This window comes from Oncorhynchus masou, chromosome 21, assembly GCF_036934945.1.
Source record: "Oncorhynchus masou masou isolate Uvic2021 chromosome 21, UVic_Omas_1.1, whole genome shotgun sequence".
Lineage (NCBI taxonomy): Eukaryota > Metazoa > Chordata > Actinopteri > Salmoniformes > Salmonidae > Oncorhynchus > Oncorhynchus masou.
In genome coordinates, this window is record NC_088232.1 from 52,037,867 (window position 1) to 52,060,882 (window position 23,016).

The 23,016-nt window shown below is 52.8% G+C and overlaps 1 protein-coding gene across 2 annotated transcripts in view; it reads right to left on the minus strand.

Moving 5' to 3' along the window:
- Positions 1-346: 346 nt before the first annotated feature.
- Positions 347-23,016, minus strand: part of LOC135508500 (gamma-2-syntrophin-like) — a 92,715-nt gene continuing 70,045 nt past the window's right edge. For both annotated transcript variants that reach the window (XM_064928748.1, XM_064928749.1), the window contains 3 exons: positions 2,682-2,774; positions 2,416-2,526; positions 347-585 (listed from right to left, as the gene is read on the minus strand). In XM_064928748.1, coding sequence (XP_064784820.1) covers positions 460-585; positions 2,416-2,526; positions 2,682-2,774 — 330 coding nt within the window. In that variant the 3' untranslated portion in view covers positions 347-459. The remainder of the gene's footprint in view (positions 586-2,415; positions 2,527-2,681; positions 2,775-23,016) is intronic.

The window sequence follows — 23,016 nt, forward strand, 5'->3', positions numbered from 1 at the left end:
ATAGCCCAGCAGAATAAACATTCCCAAATGTTTGCATGTGTGTTGATTAGTACAGTACAACAGTTCTGTTTTATCGGTTCTGCTTTTAAGTTAAACTTGTATCTACGCATGAATTGAAAACTGTGCCGTGTCTATACACATGAACAAACATAGAAACCATTTTTTTGTGACAGCTGTTTTTCTACATGGACAAAATGAAACAATCTTTAGCATATTCATACTCAAATGTCAATACCAACCAATTAATGCAAATATAAATATCCTTTACTTCCAGTCAGATGTTTTTTTATTTATATATATATATATATATATATATATATATTTTTTTATTTTTTTTTTATTTTTTATTATTTAATAAGAGCCTTACAAAAATAACAGGAACAAGAAATACATATCATTTGAATGTGCATAAAATAGTCGATTAGCTTATGTGACTAAAATGACAACAGCAGGAAGTGTCTAGCTCATGTACTTTCCAGAGATGCTTTGACACTTGACAAAGACAGGGTCCACAGAGGCCACTTTGGCAGCCATAAAAGAAGAAATACAATGGAGGACTGCTGTCAGATTGCCAAACTCCAGCTCCTGCAATGAAAAAAAAAACCTGAATACAAATTGTGAGGAATATTCTTAACAGTTTGCATAATATTTACATAATATTTGCATACATTAAAATGTCACAATTACTTTTGTAACAAATAGGCACTCATCTTAATAATAATAATAACAACAACCTCTACTTGTTCCCCACATGGAATTTACCGGAAATATTTTAGTTCTATATACTGATGAGGAAGCAAAAGCCAATTTGAGTAATAACCACATTATTCAGAACATTCTTCGCCCCATCAATACCATTTTTAAAAGTGGAACTGGCAGCATTTTATCAACGTGAAATCGTATTCAAATCTCTCTCAGAAAGAATATGATAATATTTTTGTACATTTTTTTTCTGACAAGCAAGTATTTAGACATGATTACATTTGTCAGTTTTCATAAATTCATAAAATGTTTGGGAACGATGTGCAGTAGAGGAAGGCAGTTGTGAAAATTCTATAGAAATACATGTAGAATGGGAAAGCAGCCTTGGGGTTTTGGACAATTAATAGACAGTAGTGCAGCACATACAACCTAATCAAACCACCTCTCCTCCAGGACCGGAGTCAACGCAGACAGGTGCGCCGTAGCCAATCAGAGCTACAGTAGGCATTTATGCAAACAAGCCATTTGCCGCACAGGCCTGCCATCATTAACCTATAACTGGACTGTGTGTTTACAGGCAGGTGCAACAGCGCAACTTTAAATCTTTATAACGCATTTGTAAAAAGCCACAAAATAGACCCTGAATGGATTTCTGCAAATATGTCAATCCCACGGGAGTCCTCTTTTGCAGCCCTATGGATTAAACAATCACGAACAGGTAGGTTCTCTCTCCCTCAGTTGTGCACATCAACAACAACAACAAGATCAACAACTAATGCTAGCTTGAGTGAGGTGAGCTAAAATCTAACGAGGGAACATCAGATAAACCCTCTCAAATCTTTTCAGCTAGTTGGCCTGTTACAATTGCACTGATAAATGATGGGGAATAGTAGCCTGCTTGTCCTTCTGCAGCTTTCCTGCAAATGCATGCTTGTCCCAACCTACATTTTGACAACTGAATGGTTTGTTCGTAAATTCCAAAGCGCACACTGGGTTCCTCACAACAGAAGTCCAGCAAACCAAGACAACTGGCTGAAATTGGCTCGCTTGCTAACTACTTCCAGACACAAATGAGAGAACACCTGACTCTGACCATTTTAACCCACTAGGCCGTCATTGAAAATAAGAATTTGTTCTTAACTGACTTGCCTAGTTAAATAAAGGTAAAAAAAAAATACAACCTGATAGTAATATTTGTTGGATTACCAAGAAATATATTGGTGCATTATATTAATCATATTATATTAATCATGCATTCATCTATTCTGCCAACAATTGTTTTATTTAACTAGGCAAGTCAGTTAAGAACAAATTCTTATTTACAATGACGGCCTTGAAACAGTGGGTTAACTGCCTTGTTCAGGGACAGAATAACAGATTTTTACCCTGTCAGCTCAGGGATTCAATCTAGCAACCTTTCGGTTACTGGCCCAACGCTCTAACCACTAGGCTACCTGCCGCCCTGATGCCTTACTGTACGTCATAGAATTGAGTCAAATATAACCTATTTTAAAACCTCTTAAGTTGTTTTTGTAGCATAAACTGGACATTTTTTTATATTTTTTAATTTTCTGTTTGTTTCATATCTGCAAAGTAGTGAAAATTCCATTTTAATATGTGACCACAGTATTCTAACATTCTGCCGTCTATCAATGCTCTCTTCAAAGAGGCCACTGCAATGGAAGTTGAGTTGATGTCTTATGCAGCCGTCACCTTCATCTCTATCTGTTTGTTTTCAGCATTCTTGAAGAGGAGTTTCACCCTTGTTTTCCCATCATCAGAGGAGCCTTTCAGTTGAGAGAATTTGTATCTCCATAATATACTCTACAGGGGATAACATAGAGGAATATAGTAAGGGTTCATTATTTTTTGACCAATCGGTAAACAGAAGGTATTAACCAGTCTAGCATGGGACAATATCCCCCTACTGTATAGCCTGTTGACCATTCATTTAGAATAGTGAATGAACGATGACTCACCTTCGAGGAACTCTCAGAACAAGTGAAGCCAGATCCAAAGTCTATGGTCAAACACAGTACTTTACTCTGGCTGCTGCACATGTAGGTCTTTGACTGTTGAGAGACAGATTGGTATTTAGAGAACAAATCACACATTTCAACACAGACTGTATATTTACTTCAAGGAAAAGAGAATAAATATGTCAAGTCTATTTTAAAACATCTCATACTAAAACGTTTTCATTCTGGAAATCAGAGGATATCTGAAGATGGGATTACTGAACAAAAAGTTGAAATAAATGTGCATTTTCATTGTGTTTCTAGTGAGGGGTATCTTAGGTGGGTGGTTAACAAAGGGAGCAATTAGGATTCTGTTCATGTATTCTGGGTGAAAGCTTAGGAACTGCTGTCAGGGTCAGAGTCTCTATGGTTTATTGTGAAATGAATGACATCCAAGAAAATGCTTGAACACCCTCTGAGCTTTGAATCATTACAGAATTGGACACCCACCCACTCAAGGGTTCAACAAACAGCATTTAAAAAAAAAAAAATCATGCAATGAAATAGGCTATCCATTTATTTAGTCCTGGTATTGTTACAGCAGTGTTCAATCCACTATGCTGGGTAGAAATTTTTGATTTTGTCATTTGAGAACAATCCTGAACTAGTTCTGCATCGTTAGTCATAGTTTGGCTGTACTGATCGTACCAACTCGATATGAAATGCAAAAACCAAATAAAATATATCTGTGGGTGCCTCGTAGTCTTCCATTTCCTTCCCTAACATGAACAACCAAATGTGAGACACAATGCTTTTCACAGTCTTATTGAAAGCAGTGAGGACCCACTGGGCAAAAAAAAACTGGTTGAATCAATGTTGTTGAAAAAAATAATAATCTGTGATGTTGAATTAACCTGGAAAACTGAATGGATTCGCAAAAAGTAATCACCTTTATTTTACTAGGCAAGTCAGTTAAGAACAAATTCTTATTTTCAGTGACGGCCTAGAAACAGTGGGTTAACTGCCAGTTCAGGGGCAGAACGACAGGCTACCCTGCCGCCTCTACACTCTAACCACTAGGCTACCCTGCCTCCTCTACACTCTAACCACTAGGCTACCCTGCCGCCTCTACACTCTAACCACTAGGCTACCCTGCCGCCTCTACACTCTAACCACTAGGCTACCCTGCATCCTCTACACTCTAACCACTAGGCTACCCTGCCGCCTCTACACTCTAACCACTAGGCTACCCTGCCTCCTCTACACTCTAACCACTAGGCTACCCTGCCGCCTCTACACTCTAACCACTAGGCTACCCTGCCATCTCTACACTCTAACCACTAGGCTACCCTGCCTCCTCTACACTCTAACCACTAGGCTACCCTGCCGCCTCTACACTCTAACCACTAGGCTACCCTGTCGCCTCTACACTCTAACCACTAGGCTACCCTGCCGCCTCTACACTCTAACCACTAGGCTACCCTGCCTCCTCTACACTCTAACCACTAGGCTACCCTGCCGCCTCTACACTCTACCACTAGGCTACCCTGCCGCCTCTACACTCTAACCACTAGGCTACCCTGCCTCCTCTACACTCTAACCACTAGGCTACCCTGCCGCCTCTACACTCTAACCACTAGGCTACCCTGCCTCCTCTACACTCTAACCACTAGGCTACCCTGCCTCCTCTACACTCTAACCACTAGGCTACCCTGCCGCCTCTACACTCTAACCACTAGGCTACCCTGCCGCCTCTACACTCTAACCACTAGGCTACCCTGCCGCCTCTACACTCTAACCACTAGGCTACCCTGCCGCCTCTACACTCTAACCACTAGGCTACCCTGCCGCCTCTACACTCTAACCACTAGGCTACCCTGCCGCCTCTACACTCTAACCACTAGGCTACCCTGCCGCCTCTACACTCTAACCACTAGGCTACCCTGTCGCCTCTACACTCTAACCACTAGGCTACCCTGTCGCCTCTACACTCTAACCACTAGGCTACCCTGTCGCCTCTACACTCTAACCACTAGGCTACCCTGTCGCCTCTACACTCTAACCACTAGGCTACCCTGTCGCCTCTACACTCTAACCACTAGGCTACCCTGCCGCCTCTACACTCTAGCCACTAGGCTACCCTGCATCCTCTACACTCTAACCACTAGGCTACCCTTCCGCCTCTACACTCTAACCACTAGGCTACCCTGTCGCCTCTACACTCTAGCCACTAGGCTACCCTGCATCCTCTACACTCTAACCACTAGGCTACCCTTCCGCCTCTACACTCTAACCACTAGGCTACCCTGCCGCCTCTACACTCTAACCACTAGGCTACCCTGTCGCCTCTACACTCTAACCACTAGGCTACCCTGCCCCCTCTACACTCTAACCACTAGGCTACCCTGCCCCCTCTACACTCTAACCACTAGGCTACCCTTCCGCCTCTACACTCTAACCACTAGGCTACCCTGCCTCCCTCTACACTCTAACCACTAGGCTACCCTGCCATCTCTACACTCTAACCACTAGGCTACCCTGCCCCCTCTACACTCTAACCACTAGGCTACCCTGCCGCCTCTACACTCTAACCACTAGGCTACCCTGCCTCCTCTACACTCTAACCACTAGGCTACCCTGCCGCCTCTACACTCTACCACTAGGCTACCCTGCCGCCTCTACACTCTAACCACTAGGCTACCCTGCCTCCTCTACACTCTAACCACTAGGCTACCCTGCCGCCTCTACACTCTAGCCACTAGGCTACCCTGCATCCTCTACACTCTAACCACTAGGCTACCCTTCCGCCTCTACACTCTAACCACTAGGCTACCCTGTCGCCTCTACACTCTAGCCACTAGGCTACCCTGCATCCTCTACACTCTAACCACTAGGCTACCCTTCCGCCTCTACACTCTAACCACTAGGCTACCCTGCCGCCTCTACACTCTAACCACTAGGCTACCCTGTCGCCTCTACACTCTAACCACTAGGTTACCCTGCCCCCTCTACACTCTAACCACTAGGCTACCCTGCCCCCTCTACACTCTAACCACTAGGCTACCCTTCCGCCTCTACACTCTAACCACTAGGCTACCCTGCCGCCTCTACACTCTAACCACTAGGCTACCCTGCCATCTCTACACTCTAACCACTAGGCTACCCTGCCCCCTCTACACTCTAACCACTAGGCTACCCTGCCGCCTCTACACTCTAACCACTAGGCTACCCTGCCTCCTCTACACTCTAACCACTAGGCTACCCTGCCGCCTCTACACTCTACCACTAGGCTACCCTGCCGCCTCTACACTCTAACCACTAGGCTACCCTGTCGCCTCTACACTCTAACCACTAGGCTACCCTGCCCCCTCTACACTCTAACCACTAGGCTACCCTGCCCCCTCTACACTCTAACCACTAGGCTACCCTTCCGCCTCTACACTCTAACCACTAGGCTACCCTGCCCCCTCTACACTCTAACCACTAGGCTACCCTGCCCCCTCTACACTCTAACCACTAGGCTACCCTGCCGCCTCTACACTCTAACCACTAGGCTACCCTGTCGCCTCTACACTCTAACCACTAGGCTACCCTGCCCCCTCTACACTCTAACCACTAGGCTACCCTGCCCCCTCTACACTCTAACCACTAGGCTACCCTTCCGCCTCTACACTCTAACCACTAGGCTACCCTGCCCCCTCTACACTCTAACCACTAGGCTACCCTGCCCCCTCTACACTCTAACCACTAGGCTACCCTTCCGCCTCTACACTTTAACCACTAGGCTACCCTGCCGCCTCTACACTCTAACCACTAGGCTACCCTGCCATCTCTACACTCTAACCACTAGGCTACCCTGCCCCCTCTACACTCTAACCACTAGGCTACCCTGCCGCCTCTACACTCTAACCACTAGGCTACCCTGCCTCCTCTACACTCTAACCACTAGGCTACCCTGCCGCCTCTACACTCTACCACTAGGCTACCCTGCCGCCTCTACACTCTAACCACTAGGCTACCCTGCCTCCTCTACACTCTAACCACTAGGCTACCCTGCCGCCTCTACACTCTACCACTAGGCTACCCTGCCGCCTCTACACTCTAACCACTAGGCTACCCTGCCGCCTCTACACTCTAACCAGTAGGCTACCCTGCCTCCTCTACACTCTAACCACTAGGCTACCCTGCCGCCTCTACACTCTAACCACTAGGCTACCCTTCCGCCTCTACACTCTAACCACTATGCTACCCTGCCGCCTCTACACTCGAACCATATAGGCTACCCTGCCGCCTCTACACTCTAACCACTAGGCTACCCTGCCGCCTCTACACTCTAGCCACTAGGCTACCCTGCATCCTCTACACTCTAACCACTAGGCTACCCTTCCGCCTCTACACTCTAACCACTAGGCTACCCTGCCGCCTCTACACTCTAACCACTAGGCTACCCTGTCGCCTCTACACTCTAACCACTAGGCTACCCTGCCATCTCTACACTCTAACCACTAGGCTACCCAGCCCCCTCTACACTCTAACCACTAGGCTACCCTGCCACCTCAACACTCTAACCACTAGGCTACCCTGTCGCCTCTACACTCTAACCACTAGGCTACCCTGCCGCCTCTACACTCTAGCCACTAGGCTACCCTGCATCCTCTACACTCTAACCACTAGGCTACCCTTCCGCCTCTACACTCTAACCACTAGGCTACCCTGCCGCCTCTACACTCTAACCACTAGGCTACCCTGTCGCCTCTACACTCTAACCACTAGGCTACCCTGCCCCCTCTACACTCTAACCACTTGGCTACGCTGCCCCCTCTACACTCTTACCACTAGGCTACCCTGCCCCTCTACACTCTAACCACTAGGCTACCCTTCCGCCTCTACACTCTAACCACTAGGCTACCCTGCCGCCTCTACACTCTAACCACTAGGCTACCCTGCCATCTCTACACTCTAACCACTAGGCTACCCTGCCCCCTCTACACTCTAACCACTAGGCTACCCTGCCGCCTCTACACTCTAACCACTAGGCTACCCTGCCTCCTCTACACTCTAACCACTAGGCTACCCTGCCGCCTCTACACTCTACCACTAGGCTACCCTGCCGCCTCTACACTCTAACCACTAGGCTACCCTGCCTCCTCTACACTCTAACCACTAGGCTACCCTGCCGCCTCTACACTCTAGCCACTAGGCTACCCTGCATCCTCTACACTCTAACCACTAGGCTACCCTTCCGCCTCTACACTCTAACCACTAGGCTACCCTGTCGCCTCTACACTCTAGCCACTAGGCTACCCTGCATCCTCTACACTCTAACCACTAGGCTACCCTTCCGCCTCTACACTCTAACCACTAGGCTACCCTGCCGCCTCTACACTCTAACCACTAGGCTACCCTGTCGCCTCTACACTCTAACCACTAGGTTACCCTGCCCCCTCTACACTCTAACCACTAGGCTACCCTGCCCCCTCTACACTCTAACCACTAGGCTACCCTTCCGCCTCTACACTCTAACCACTAGGCTACCCTGCCGCCTCTACACTCTAACCACTAGGCTACCCTGCCATCTCTACACTCTAACCACTAGGCTACCCTGCCCCCTCTACACTCTAACCACTAGGCTACCCTGCCGCCTCTACACTCTAACCACTAGGCTACCCTGCCTCCTCTACACTCTAACCACTAGGCTACCCTGCCGCCTCTACACTCTACCACTAGGCTACCCTGCCGCCTCTACACTCTAACCACTAGGCTACCCTGTCGCCTCTACACTCTAACCACTAGGCTACCCTGCCCCCTCTACACTCTAACCACTAGGCTACCCTGCCCCCTCTACACTCTAACCACTAGGCTACCCTTCCGCCTCTACACTCTAACCACTAGGCTACCCTGCCCCCTCTACACTCTAACCACTAGGCTACCCTGCCCCCTCTACACTCTAACCACTAGGCTACCCTGCCGCCTCTACACTCTAACCACTAGGCTACCCTGTCGCCTCTACACTCTAACCACTAGGCTACCCTGCCCCCTCTACACTCTAACCACTAGGCTACCCTGCCCCCTCTACACTCTAACCACTAGGCTACCCTTCCGCCTCTACACTCTAACCACTAGGCTACCCTGCCCCCTCTACACTCTAACCACTAGGCTACCCTGCCCCCTCTACACTCTAACCACTAGGCTACCCTGCCCCCTCTACACTCTAACCACTAGGCTACCCTGCCCCCTCTACACTCTAACCACTAGGCTACCCTTCCGCCTCTACACTCTAACCACTAGGCTACCCTGCCCCCTCTACACTCTAACCACTAGGCTACCCTGCCGCCTCTACACTCTAACCACTAGGCTACCCTGTCGCCTCTACACTCTAACCACTAGGCTACCCTGCCCCCTCTACACTCTAACCACTAGGCTACCCTGCCCCCTCTACACTCTAACCACTAGGCTACCCTTCCGCCTCTACACTCTAACCACTAGGCTACCCTGCCGCCTCTACACTCTAACCACTAGGCTACCCTGCCATCTCTACACTCTAACCACTAGGCTACCCTGCCCCCTCTACACTCTAACCACTAGGCTACCCTGCCGCCTCTACACTCTAACCACTAGGCTACCCAGCCCCCTCTACACTCTAACCACTAGGCTACCCTGCCACCTCAACACTCTAACCACTAGGCTACCCTGTCGCCTCTACACTCTAACCACTAGGCTACCCTGCCGCCTCTACACTCTAGCCACTAGGCTACCCTGCATCCTCTACACTCTAACCACTAGGCTACCCTTCCGCCTCTACACTCTAACCACTAGGCTACCCTGCCGCCTCTACACTCTAACCACTAGGCTACCCTGTCGCCTCTACACTCTAACCACTAGGCTACCCTGCCCCCTCTACACTCTAACCACTAGGCTACCCTGCCCCCTCTACACTCTAACCACTAGGCTACCCTTCCGCCTCTACACTCTAACCACTAGGCTACCCTGCCGCCTCTACACTCTAACCACTAGGCTACCCTGCCATCTCTACACTCTAACCACTAGGCTACCCTGCCCCCTCTACACTCTAACCACTAGGCTACCCTGCCGCCTCTACACTCTAACCACTAGGCTACCCTGCCTCCTCTACACTCTAACCACTAGGCTACCCTGCCGCCTCTACACTCTACCACTAGGCTACCCTGCCGCCTCTACACTCTAACCACTAGGCTACCCTGTCGCCTCTACACTCTAACCACTAGGCTACCCTGCCCCCTCTACACTCTAACCACTAGGCTACCCTGCCCCCTCTACACTCTAACCACTAGGCTACCCTTCCGCCTCTACACTCTAACCACTAGGCTACCCTGCCGCCTCTACACTCTAACCACTAGGCTACCCTGCCATCTCTACACTCTAACCACTAGGCTACCCTGCCCCCTCTACACTCTAACCACTAGGCTACCCTGCCGCCTCTACACTCTAACCACTAGGCTACCCTGCCTCCTCTACACTCTAACCACTAGGCTACCCTGCCGCCTCTACACTCTACCACTAGGCTACCCTGCCGCCTCTACACTCTAACCACTAGGCTACCCTGCCTCCTCTACACTCTAACCACTAGGCTACCCTGCCGCCTCTACACTCTACCACTAGGCTACCCTGCCGCCTCTACACTCTAACCACTAGGCTACCCTGCCGCCTCTACACTCTAACCAGTAGGCTACCCTGCCTCCTCTACACTCTAACCACTAGGCTACCCTGCCGCCTCTACACTCTAACCACTAGGCTACCCTGCCGCCTCTACACTCGAACCATATAGGCTACCCTGCCGCCTCTACACTCTAACCACTAGGCTACCCTGCCGCCTCTACACTCTAACCACTAGGCTACCCTGCCGCCTCTACACTCTAGCCACTAGGCTACCCTGCATCCTCTACACTCTAACCACTAGGCTACCCTGTCGCCTCTACACTCTAACCACTAGGCTACCCTGCCGCCTCTACACTCTAACCACTAGGCTACCCTGCCCCCTCTACACTCTAACCACTAGGCTACCCTTCCGCCTCTACACTCTAACCACTAGGCTACCCTGCCGCCTCTACACTCTAACCACTAGGCTACCCTGCCATCTCTACACTCTAACCACTAGGCTACCCTGCCCCCTCTACACTCTAACCACTAGGCTACCCTGCCGCCTCTACACTCTAACCACTAGGCTACCCTGCCTCCTCTACACTCTAACCACTAGGCTACCCTGCCGCCTCTACACTCTACCACTAGGCTACCCTGCCGCCTCTACACTCTAACCACTAGGCTACCCTGTCGCCTCTACACTCTAACCACTAGGCTACCCTGCCCCCTCTACACTCTAACCACTAGGCTACCCTGCCCCCTCTACACTCTAACCACTAGGCTACCCTTCCGCCTCTACACTCTAACCACTAGGCTACCCTGCCGCCTCTACACTCTAACCACTAGGCTACCCTGCCATCTCTACACTCTAACCACTAGGCTACCCTGCCCCCTCTACACTCTAACCACTAGGCTACCCTGCCGCCTCTACACTCTAACCACTAGGCTACCCTGCCTCCTCTACACTCTAACCACTAGGCTACCCTGCCGCCTCTACACTCTACCACTAGGCTACCCTGCCGCCTCTACACTCTAACCACTAGGCTACCCTGCCTCCTCTACACTCTAACCACTAGGCTACCCTGCCGCCTCTACACTCTACCACTAGGCTACCCTGCCGCCTCTACACTCTAACCACTAGGCTACCCTGCCGCCTCTACACTCTAACCAGTAGGCTACCCTGCCTCCTCTACACTCTAACCACTAGGCTACCCTGCCGCCTCTACACTCTAACCACTAGGCTACCCTTCCGCCTCTACACTCTAACCACTAGGCTACCCTGCCGCCTCTACACTCGAACCATATAGGCTACCCTGCCGCCTCTACACTCTAACCACTAGGCTACCCTGCCGCCTCTACACTCTAACCACTAGGCTACCCTGTCGCCTCTACACTCTAACCACTAGGCTACCCTGCCATCTCTACACTCTAACCACTAGGCTACCCAGCCCCCTCTACACTCTAACCACTAGGCTACCCTGCCACCTCTACACTCTAACCACTAGGCTACCCAGCCCCCTCTACACTCTAACCACTAGGCTACCCTGCCACCTCTACACTCTAACCACTAGGCTACCCTGTCGCCTCTACACTCTAACCACTAGGCTACCCTGCCGCCTCTACACTCTAGCCACTAGGCTACCCTGCATCCTCTACACTCTAACCACTAGGCTACCCTTCCGCCTCTACACTCTAACCACTAGGCTACCCTGCCGCCTCTACACTCTAACCACTAGGCTACCCTGTCCCCTCTACACTCTAACCACTAGGCTACCCTGCCGCCTCTACACTCTAACCACTAGGCTACCCTGTCGCCTCTACACTCTAACCACTAGGCTACCCTGCCCCCTCTACACTCTAACCACTAGGCTACCCTGCCCCCTCTACACTCTAACCACTAGGCTACCCTTCCGCCTCTACACTCTAACCACTAGGCTACCCTGCCCCCTCTACACTCTAACCACTAGGCTACCCTGCCCCCTCTACACTCTAACCACTAGGCTACCCTGCCCCCTCTACACTCTAACCACTAGGCTACCCTGCCCCCTCTACACTCTAACCACTAGGCTACCCTTCCGCCTCTACACTCTAACCACTAGGCTACCCTGCCCCCTCTACACTCTAACCACTAGGCTACCCTGCCCCCTCTACACTCTAACCACTAGGCTACCCTGCCGCCTCTACACTCTAACCACTAGGCTACCCTGTCGCCTCTACACTCTAACCACTAGGCTACCCTGCCCCCTCTACACTCTAACCACTAGGCTACCCTGCCCCCTCTACACTCTAACCACTAGGCTACCCTTCCGCCTCTACACTCTAACCACTAGGCTACCCTGCCCCCTCTACACTCTAACCACTAGGCTACCCTGCCCCCTCTACACTCTAACCACTAGGCTACCCTTCCGCCTCTACACTCTAACCACTAGGCTACCCTGCCGCCTCTACACTCTAACCACTAGGCTACCCTGCCATCTCTACACTCTAACCACTAGGCTACCCTGCCCCCTCTACACTCTAACCACTAGGCTACCCTGCCGCCTCTACACTCTAACCACTAGGCTACCCTGCCTCCTCTACACTCTAACCACTAGGCTACCCTGCCGCCTCTACACTCTACCACTAGGCTACCCTGCCGCCTCTACACTCTAACCACTAGGCTACCCTGCCTCCTCTACACTCTAACCACTAGGCTACCCTGCCGCCTCTACACTCTACCACTAGGCTACCCTGCCGCCTCTACACTCTAACCACTAGGCTACCCTGCCGCCTCTACACTCTAACCAGTAGGCTACCCTGCCTCCTCTACACTCTAACCACTAGGCTACCCTGCCGCCTCTACACTCTAACCACTAGGCTACCCTTCCGCCTCTACACTCTAACCACTATGCTACCCTGCCGCCTCTACACTCGAACCATATAGGCTACCCTGCCGCCTCTACACTCTAACCACTAGGCTACCCTGCCGCCTCTACACTCTAGCCACTAGGCTACCCTGCCGCCTCTACACTCTAACCACTAGGCTACCCTGCCCCCTCTACACTCTAACCACTAGGCTACCCTTCCGCCTCTACACTCTAACCACTAGGCTACCCTGCCGCCTCTACACTCTAACCACTAGGCTACCCTGTCGCCTCTACACTCTAACCACTAGGCTACCCTGCCCCCTCTACACTCTAACCACTAGGCTACCCTGCCCCCTCTACACTCTAACCACTAGGCTACCCTTCCGCCTCTACACTCTAACCACTAGGCTACCCTGCCGCCTCTACACTCTAACCACTAGGCTACCCTGCCATCTCTACACTCTAACCACTAGGCTACCCTGCCCCTCTACACTCTAACCACTAGGCTACCCTGCCGCCTCTACACTCTAACCACTAGGCTACCCTGCCTCCTCTACACTCTAACCACTAGGCTACCCTGCCGCCTCTACACTCTACAACTAGGCTACCCTGCCGCCTCTACACTCTAACCACAAGGCTACCCTGCCTCCTCTACACTCTAACCACTAGGCTACCCTGCCGCCTCTACACTCTACCACTAGGCTACCCTGCCGCCTCTACACTCTAACCACTAGGCTACCCTGCCGCCTCTACACTCTAACCAGTAGGCTACCCTGCCTCCTCTACACTCTAACCACTAGGCTACCCTGCCGCCTCTACACTCTAACCACTAGGCTACCCTGCCGCCTCTACACTCGAACCATATAGGCTACCCTGCCGCCTCTACACTCTAACCACTAGGCTACCCTGCCGCCTCTACACTCTAACCACTAGGCTACCCTGCCGCCTCTACACTCTAGCCACTAGGCTACCCTGCATCCTCTACACTCTAACCACTAGGCTACCCTGTCGCCTCTACACTCTAACCACTAGGCTACCCTGCCGCCTCTACACTCTAACCACTAGGCTACCCTGCCCCCTCTACACTCTAACCACTAGGCTACCCTTCCGCCTCTACACTCTAACCACTAGGCTACCCTGCCGCCTCTACACTCTAACCACTAGGCTACCCTGCCATCTCTACACTCTAACCACTAGGCTACCCTGCCCCCTCTACACTCTAACCACTAGGCTACCCTGCCGCCTCTACACTCTAACCACTAGGCTACCCTGCCTCCTCTACACTCTAACCACTAGGCTACCCTGCCGCCTCTACACTCTACCACTAGGCTACCCTGCCGCCTCTACACTCTAACCACTAGGCTACCCTGTCGCCTCTACACTCTAACCACTAGGCTACCCTGCCCCCTCTACACTCTAACCACTAGGCTACCCTGCCCCCTCTACACTCTAACCACTAGGCTACCCTTCCGCCTCTACACTCTAACCACTAGGCTACCCTGCCGCCTCTACACTCTAACCACTAGGCTACCCTGCCATCTCTACACTCTAACCACTAGGCTACCCTGCCCCCTCTACACTCTAACCACTAGGCTACCCTGCCGCCTCTACACTCTAACCACTAGGCTACCCTGCCTCCTCTACACTCTAACCACTAGGCTACCCTGCCGCCTCTACACTCTACCACTAGGCTACCCTGCCGCCTCTACACTCTAACCACTAGGCTACCCTGCCTCCTCTACACTCTAACCACTAGGCTACCCTGCCGCCTCTACACTCTACCACTAGGCTACCCTGCCGCCTCTACACTCTAACCACTAGGCTACCCTGCCGCCTCTACACTCTAACCAGTAGGCTACCCTGCCTCCTCTACACTCTAACCACTAGGCTACCCTGCCGCCTCTACACTCTAACCACTAGGCTACCCTTCCGCCTCTACACTCTAACCACTAGGCTACCCTGCCGCCTCTACACTCGAACCATATAGGCTACCCTGCCGCCTCTACACTCTAACCACTAGGCTACCCTGCCGCCTCTACACTCTAACCACTAGGCTACCCTGTCGCCTCTACACTCTAACCACTAGGCTACCCTGCCATCTCTACACTCTAACCACTAGGCTACCCAGCCCCTCTACACTCTAACCACTAGGCTACCCTGCCACCTCTACACTCTAACCACTAGGCTACCCAGCCCCCTCTACACTCTAACCACTAGGCTACCCTGCCACCTCTACACTCTAACCACTAGGCTACCCTGTCGCCTCTACACTCTAACCACTAGGCTACCCTGCCGCCTCTACACTCTAGCCACTAGGCTACCCTGCATCCTCTACACTCTAACCACTAGGCTACCCTTCCGCCTCTACACTCTAACCACTAGGCTACCCTGCCGCCTCTACACTCTAACCACTAGGCTACCCTGTCGCCTCTACACTCTAACCACTAGGCTACCCTGCCCCCTCTACACTCTAACCACTAGGCTACCCTGCCCCCTCTACACTCTAACCACTAGGCTACCCTGCCACCTCTACACTCTAACCACTAGGCTACCCAGCCCCTCTACACTCTAACCACTAGGCTACCCTGCCACCTCTACACTCTAACCACTAGGCTACCCTGTCGCCTCTACACTCTAACCACTAGGCTACCCTGCCGCCTCTACACTCTAGCCACTAGGCTACCCTGCATCCTCTACACTCTAACCACTAGGCTACCCTTCCGCCTCTACACTCTAACCACTAGGCTACCCTGCCGCCTCTACACTCTAACCACTAGGCTACCCTGTCGCCTCTACACTCTAACCACTAGGCTACCCTGCCATCTCTACACTCTAACCACTAGGCTACCCTGCCACCTCTACACTCTAACCACTAGGCTACCCTGTCGCCTCTACACTCTAACCACTAGGCTACCCTGCCGCCTCTACACTCTAGCCACTAGGCTACCCTGCATCCTCTACACTCTAACCACTAGGCTACCCTTCCGCCTCTACACTCTAACCACTAGGCTACCCTGCCGCCTCTACACTCTAACCACTAGGCTACCCTGCCCCCTCTACACTCTAACCACTAGGCTACCCTTCCGCCTCTACACTCTAACCACTAGGCTACCCTGCCGCCTCTACACTCTAACCACTAGGCTACCCTGCCCCCTCTACACTCTAACCACTAGGCTACCCTGCCACCTCTACACTCTAACCACTAGGCTACCCAGCCCCCTCTACACTCTAACCACTAGGCTACCCTGCCACCTCTACACTCTAACCACTAGGCTACCCTGCCGCCTCTACACTCTAGCCACTAGGCTACCCTGCATCCTCTACACTCTAACCACTAGGCTACCCTTCCGCCTCTACACTCTAACCACTAGGCTACCCTGCCACCTCTACACTCTAACCACTAGGCTACCCTGTCGCCTCTACACTCTAACCACTAGGCTACCCTGCCGCCTCTACACTCTAGCCACTAGGCTACCCTGCATCCTCTACACTCTAACCACTAGGCTACCCTGTCGCCTCTACACTCTAACCACTAGGCTACCCTGCCCCCTCTACACTCTAACCACTAGGCTACCCTGCCCCCTCTACACTCTAACCACTAGGCTACCCTGCCACCTCTACACTCTAACCACTAGGCTACCCTGCCCCCTCTACACTCTAACCACTAGGCTACCCTGTCGCCTCTACACTCTAACCACTAGGCTACCCTGCCGCCTCTACACTCTAGCCACTAGGCTACCCTGCATCCTCTACACTCTAACCACTAGGCTACCCTTCCGCCTCTACACTCTAACCACTAGGCTACCCTGCCCCCTCTACACTCTAACCACTAGGCTACCCTTCCGCCTCTACACTCTAACCACTAGGCTACCCTGCCGCCTCTACACTCTAACCACTAGGCTACCCTGTCGCCTCTACACTCTAACCACTAGGCTACCCTGCCATCTCTACACTCTAACCACTAGGCTACCCTGCCCCCTCTACACTCTAACCACTAGGCTACCCTGCCACCTCTACACTCTAACCACTAGGCTACCCTGTCGCCTCTACACTCTAACCACTAGGCTACCCTGCCGCCTCTACACTCTAGCCACTAGGCTACCCTGCATCCTCTACACTCTAACCACTAGGCTACCCTGTCGCCTCTACACTCTAACCACTAGGCTACCCTGCCCCCTCTACACTCTAACCACTAGGCTACCCTGCCCCCTCTACACTCTAACCACTAGGCTACCCTGCCACCTCTACACTCTAACCACTAGGCTACCCTGCCCCCTCTACACTCTAACCACTAGGCTACCCTTCCGCCTCTACACTCTAACCACTAGGCTACCCTGCCGCCTCTACACTCTAACCACTAGGCTACCCTGTCGCCTCTACACTCTAACCACTAGGCTACCCTGCCATCTCTACACTCTAACCACTAGGCTACCCTGCCGCCTCTACACTCTAACCACTAGGCTACCCTGTCGCCTCTACACTCTAACCACTAGGCTACCCTGCCATCTCTACACTCTAACCACTAGGCTACCCTGCCACCTCTACACTCTAACCACTAGGCTACCCTGCCCCCTCTACACTCTAACCACTAGGCTACCCTGTCGCCTCTACACTCTAACCACTAGGCTACCCTGCCGCCTCTACACTCTAGCCACTAGGCTACCCTGCATCCTCTACACTCTAACCACTAGGCTACCCTTCCGCCTCTACACTCTAACCACTAGGCTACCCTGCCCCCTCTACACTCTAACCACTAGGCTACCCTTCCGCCTCTACACTCTAACCACTAGGCTACCCTGCCGCCTCTACACTCTAACCACTAGGCTACCCTGTCGCCTCTACACTCTAACCACTAGGCTACCCTGCCATCTCTACACTCTAACCACTAGGCTACCCTGCCCCCTCTACACTCTAACCACTAGGCTACCCTGCCACCTCTACACTCTAACCACTAGGCTACCCTGTCGCCTCTACACTCTAACCACTAGGCTACCCTGCCGCCTCTACACTCTAGCCACTAGGCTACCCTGCATCCTCTACACTCTAACCACTAGGCTACCCTGTCGCCTCTACACTCTAACCACTAGGCTACCCTGCCCCCTCTACACTCTAACCACTAGGCTACCCTGCCCCCTCTACACTCTAACCACTAGGCTACCCTGCCACCTCTACACTCTAACCACTAGGCTACCCTGCCACCTCTACACTCTAACCACTAGGCTACCCTTCCGCCTCTACACTCTAACCACTAGGCTACCCTGCCGCCTCTACACTCTAACCACTAGGCTACCCTGCCATCTCTACACTCTAACCACTAGGCTACCCAGCCCCCTCTACACTCTAACCACTAGGCTACCCTGCCACCTCTACACTCTAACCACTAGGCTACCCTGTCGCCTCTACACTCTAACCACTAGGCTACCCTGCCATCTCTACACTCTAACCACTAGGCTACCCTGCCGCCTCTACACTCTAACCACTAGGCTACCCTGTCGCCTCTACACTCTAACCACTAGGCTACCCTGCCATCTCTACACTCTAACCACTAGGCTACCCTGCCACCTCTACACTCTAACCACTAGGCTACCCTGCCCCCTCTACACTCTAACCACTAGGCTACCCTGTCGCCTCTACACTCTAACCACTAGGCTACCCTGCCGCCTCTACACTCTAGCCACTAGGCTACCCTGCATCCTCTACACTCTAACCACTAGGCTACCCTTCCGCCTCTACACTCTAACCACTAGGCTACCCTGCCCCCTCTACACTCTAACCACTAGGCTACCCTTCCGCCTCTACACTCTAACCACTAGGCTACCCTGCATCCTCTACACTCTAACCACTAGGCTACCCTGTCGCCTCTACACTCTAACCACTAGGCTACCCTGCCCCCTCTACACTCTAACCACTAGGCTACCCTGCCCCCTCTACACTCTAACCACTAGGCTACCCTGCCACCTCTACACTCTAACCACTAGGCTACCCTGCCCCTCTACACTCTAACCACTAGGCTACCCTTCCGCCTCTACACTCTAACCACTAGGCTACCCTGCCGCCTCTACACTCTAACCACTAGGCTACCCTGTCGCCTCTACACTCTAACCACTAGGCTACCCTGCCATCTCTACACTCTAACCACTAGGCTACCCTGCCGCCTCTACACTCTAACCACTAGGCTACCCTGTCGCCTCTACACTCTAACCACTAGGCTACCCTGCCATCTCTACACTCTAACCACTAGGCTACCCAGCCCCCTCTACACTCTAACCACTAGGCTACCCTGACACCTCTACACTCTAACCACTAGGCTACCCTGTCGCCTCTACACTCTAACCACTAGGCTACCCTGCCGCCTCTACACTCTAGCCACTAGGCTACCCTGCATCCTCTACACTCTAACCACTAGGCTACCCTTCCGCCTCTACACTCTAACCACTAGGCTACCCTGCCGCCTCTACACTCTAACCACTAGGCTACCCTGTCGCCTCTACACTCTAACCACTAGGCTACCCTGCCATCTCTACACTCTAACCACTAGGCTACCCTGCCACCTCTACACTCTAACCACTAGGCTACCCTGTCGCCTCTACACTCTAACCACTAGGCTACCCTGCCGCCTCTACACTCTAGCCACTAGGCTACCCTGCATCCTCTACACTCTAACCACTAGGCTACCCTTCCGCCTCTACACTCTAACCACTAGGCTACCCTGCCGCCTCTACACTCTAACCACTAGGCTACCCTGTCGCCTCTACACTCTAACCACTAGGCTACCCTGCCCCCTCTACACTCTAACCACTAGGCTACCCTGCCCCCTCTACACTCTAACCACTAGGCTACCCTGCCACCTCTACACTCTAACCACTAGGCTACCCAGCCCCCTCTACACTCTAACCACTAGGCTACCCTGCCACCTCTACACTCTAACCACTAGGCTACCCTGTCGCCTCTACACTCTAACCACTAGGCTACCCTGCCGCCTCTACACTCTAGCCACTAGGCTACCCTGCATCCTCTACACTCTAACCACTAGGCTACCCTTCCGCCTCTACACTCTAACCACTAGGCTACCCTGCCGCCTCTACACTCTAACCACTAGGCTACCCTGTCGCCTCTACACTCTAACCACTAGGCTACCCTGCCCCCTCTACACTCTAACCACTAGGCTACCCTGCCCCCTCTACACTCTAACCACTAGGCTACCCTGCCCCCTCTACACTCTAACCACTAGGCTACCCTGCCCCCTCTACACTCTAACCACTAGGCTACCCTGCCACCTCTACACTCTAACCACTAGGCTACCCTGCCCCCTCTACACTCTAACCACTAGGCTACCCTGTCGCCTCTACACTCTAACCACTAGGCTACCCTGCCGCCTCTACACTCTAGCCACTAGGCTACCCTGCATCCTCTACACTCTAACCACTAGGCTACCCTTCCGCCTCTACACTCTAACCACTAGGCTACCCTGCCCCCTCTACACTCTAACCACTAGGCTACCCTTCCGCCTCTACACTCTAACCACTAGGCTACCCTGCCGCCTCTACACTCTAACCACTAGGCTACCCTGTCGCCTCTACACTCTAACCACTAGGCTACCCTGCCATCTCTACACTCTAACCACTAGGCTACCCTGCCCCCTCTACACTCTAACCACTAGGCTACCCTGCCACCTCTACACTCTAACCACTAGGCTACCCTGTCGCCTCTACACTCTAACCACTAGGCTACCCTGCCGCCTCTACACTCTAGCCACTAGGCTACCCTGCATCCTCTACACTCTAACCACTAGGCTACCCTGTCGCCTCTACACTCTAACCACTAGGCTACCCTGCCCCCTCTACACTCTAACCACTAGGCTACCCTGCCCCCTCTACACTCTAACCACTAGGCTACCCTGCCACCTCTACACTCTAACCACTAGGCTACCCTGCCCCCTCTACACTCTAACCACTAGGCTACCCTTCCGCCTCTACACTCTAACCACTAGGCTACCCTGCCGCCTCTACACTCTAACCACTAGGCTACCCTGTCGCCTCTACACTCTAACCACTAGGCTACCCTGCCATCTCTACACTCTAACCACTAGGCTACCCTGCCCCCTCTACACTCTAACCACTAGGCTACCCTGCCACCTCTACACTCTAACCACTAGACTACCCTGTCGCCTCTACACTCTAACCACTAGGCTACCCTGCCGCCTCTACACTCTAGCCACTAGGCTACCCTGCATCCTCTACACTCTAACCACTAGGCTACCCTTCCGCCTCTACACTCTAACCACTAGGCTACCCTGCCGCCTCTACACTCTAACCACTAGGCTACCCTGTCGCCTCTACACTCTAACCACTAGGCTACCCTGTCGCCTCTACACTCTAACCACTAGGCTACCCTGCCATCTCTACACTCTAACCACTAGGCTACCCTGCCCCCTCTACACTCTAACCACTAGGCTACCCTGCCACCTCTACACTCTAATCACTAGGCTACCCTGTCGCCTCTACACTCTAACCACTAGGCTACCCTGCCGCCTCTACACTCTAGCCACTAGGCTACCCTGCATCCTCTACACTCTAACCACTAGGCTACCCTGTCGCCTCTACACTCTAACCACTAGGCTACCCTGCCCCCTCTACACTCTAACCACTAGGCTACCCTGCCCCCTCTACACTCTAACCACTAGGCTACCCTGCCACCTCTACACTCTAACCACTAGGCTACCCTGCCCCCTCTACACTCTAACCACTAGGCTACCCTTCCGCCTCTACACTCTAACCACTAGGCTACCCTGCCGCCTCTACACTCTAACCACTAGGCTACCCTGTCGCCTCTACACTCTAACCACTAGGCTACCCTGCCATCTCTACACTCTAACCACTAGGCTACCCTGCCCCCTCTACACTCTAACCACTAGGCTACCCTGCCACCTCTACACTCTAACCACTAGACTACCCTGTCGCCTCTACACTCTAACCACTAGGCTACCCTGCCGCCTCTACACTCTAGCCACTAGGCTACCCTGCATCCTCTACACTCTAACCACTAGGCTACCCTTCCGCCTCTACACTCTAACCACTAGGCTACCCTGCCGCCTCTACACTCTAACCACTAGGCTACCCTGCCATCTCTACACTCTAACCACTAGGCTACCCTGCCCCCTCTACACTCTAACCACTAGGCTACCCTGCCACCTCTACACTCTAACCACTAGGCTACCCTGTCGCCTCTACACTCTAACCACTAGGCTACCCTGCCGCCTCTACACTCTAGCCACTAGGCTACCCTGCATCCTCTACACTCTAACCACTAGGCTACCCTGTCGCCTCTACACTCTAACCACTAGGCTACCCTGCCCCCTCTACACTCTAACCACTAGGCTACCCTGCCCCCTCTACACTCTAACCACTAGGCTACCCTGCCACCTCTACACTCTAACCACTAGGCTACCCTGCCCCCTCTACACTCTAACCACTAGGCTACCCTTCCGCCTCTACACTCTAACCACTAGGCTACCCTGCCGCCTCTACACTCTAACCACTAGGCTACCCTGTCGCCTCTACACTCTAACCACTAGGCTACCCTGCCATCTCTACACTCTAACCACTAGGCTACCCTGCCCCCTCTACACTCTAACCACTAGGCTACCCTGCCACCTCTACACTCTAACCACTAGACTACCCTGTCGCCTCTACACTCTAACCACTAGGCTACCCTGCCGCCTCTACACTCTAGCCACTAGGCTACCCTGCATCCTCTACACTCTAACCACTAGGCTACCCTTCCGCCTCTACACTCTAACCACTAGGCTACCCTGCCGCCTCTACACTCTAACCACTAGGCTACCCTGTCGCCTCTACACTCTAACCACTAGGCTACCCTGCCATCTCTACACT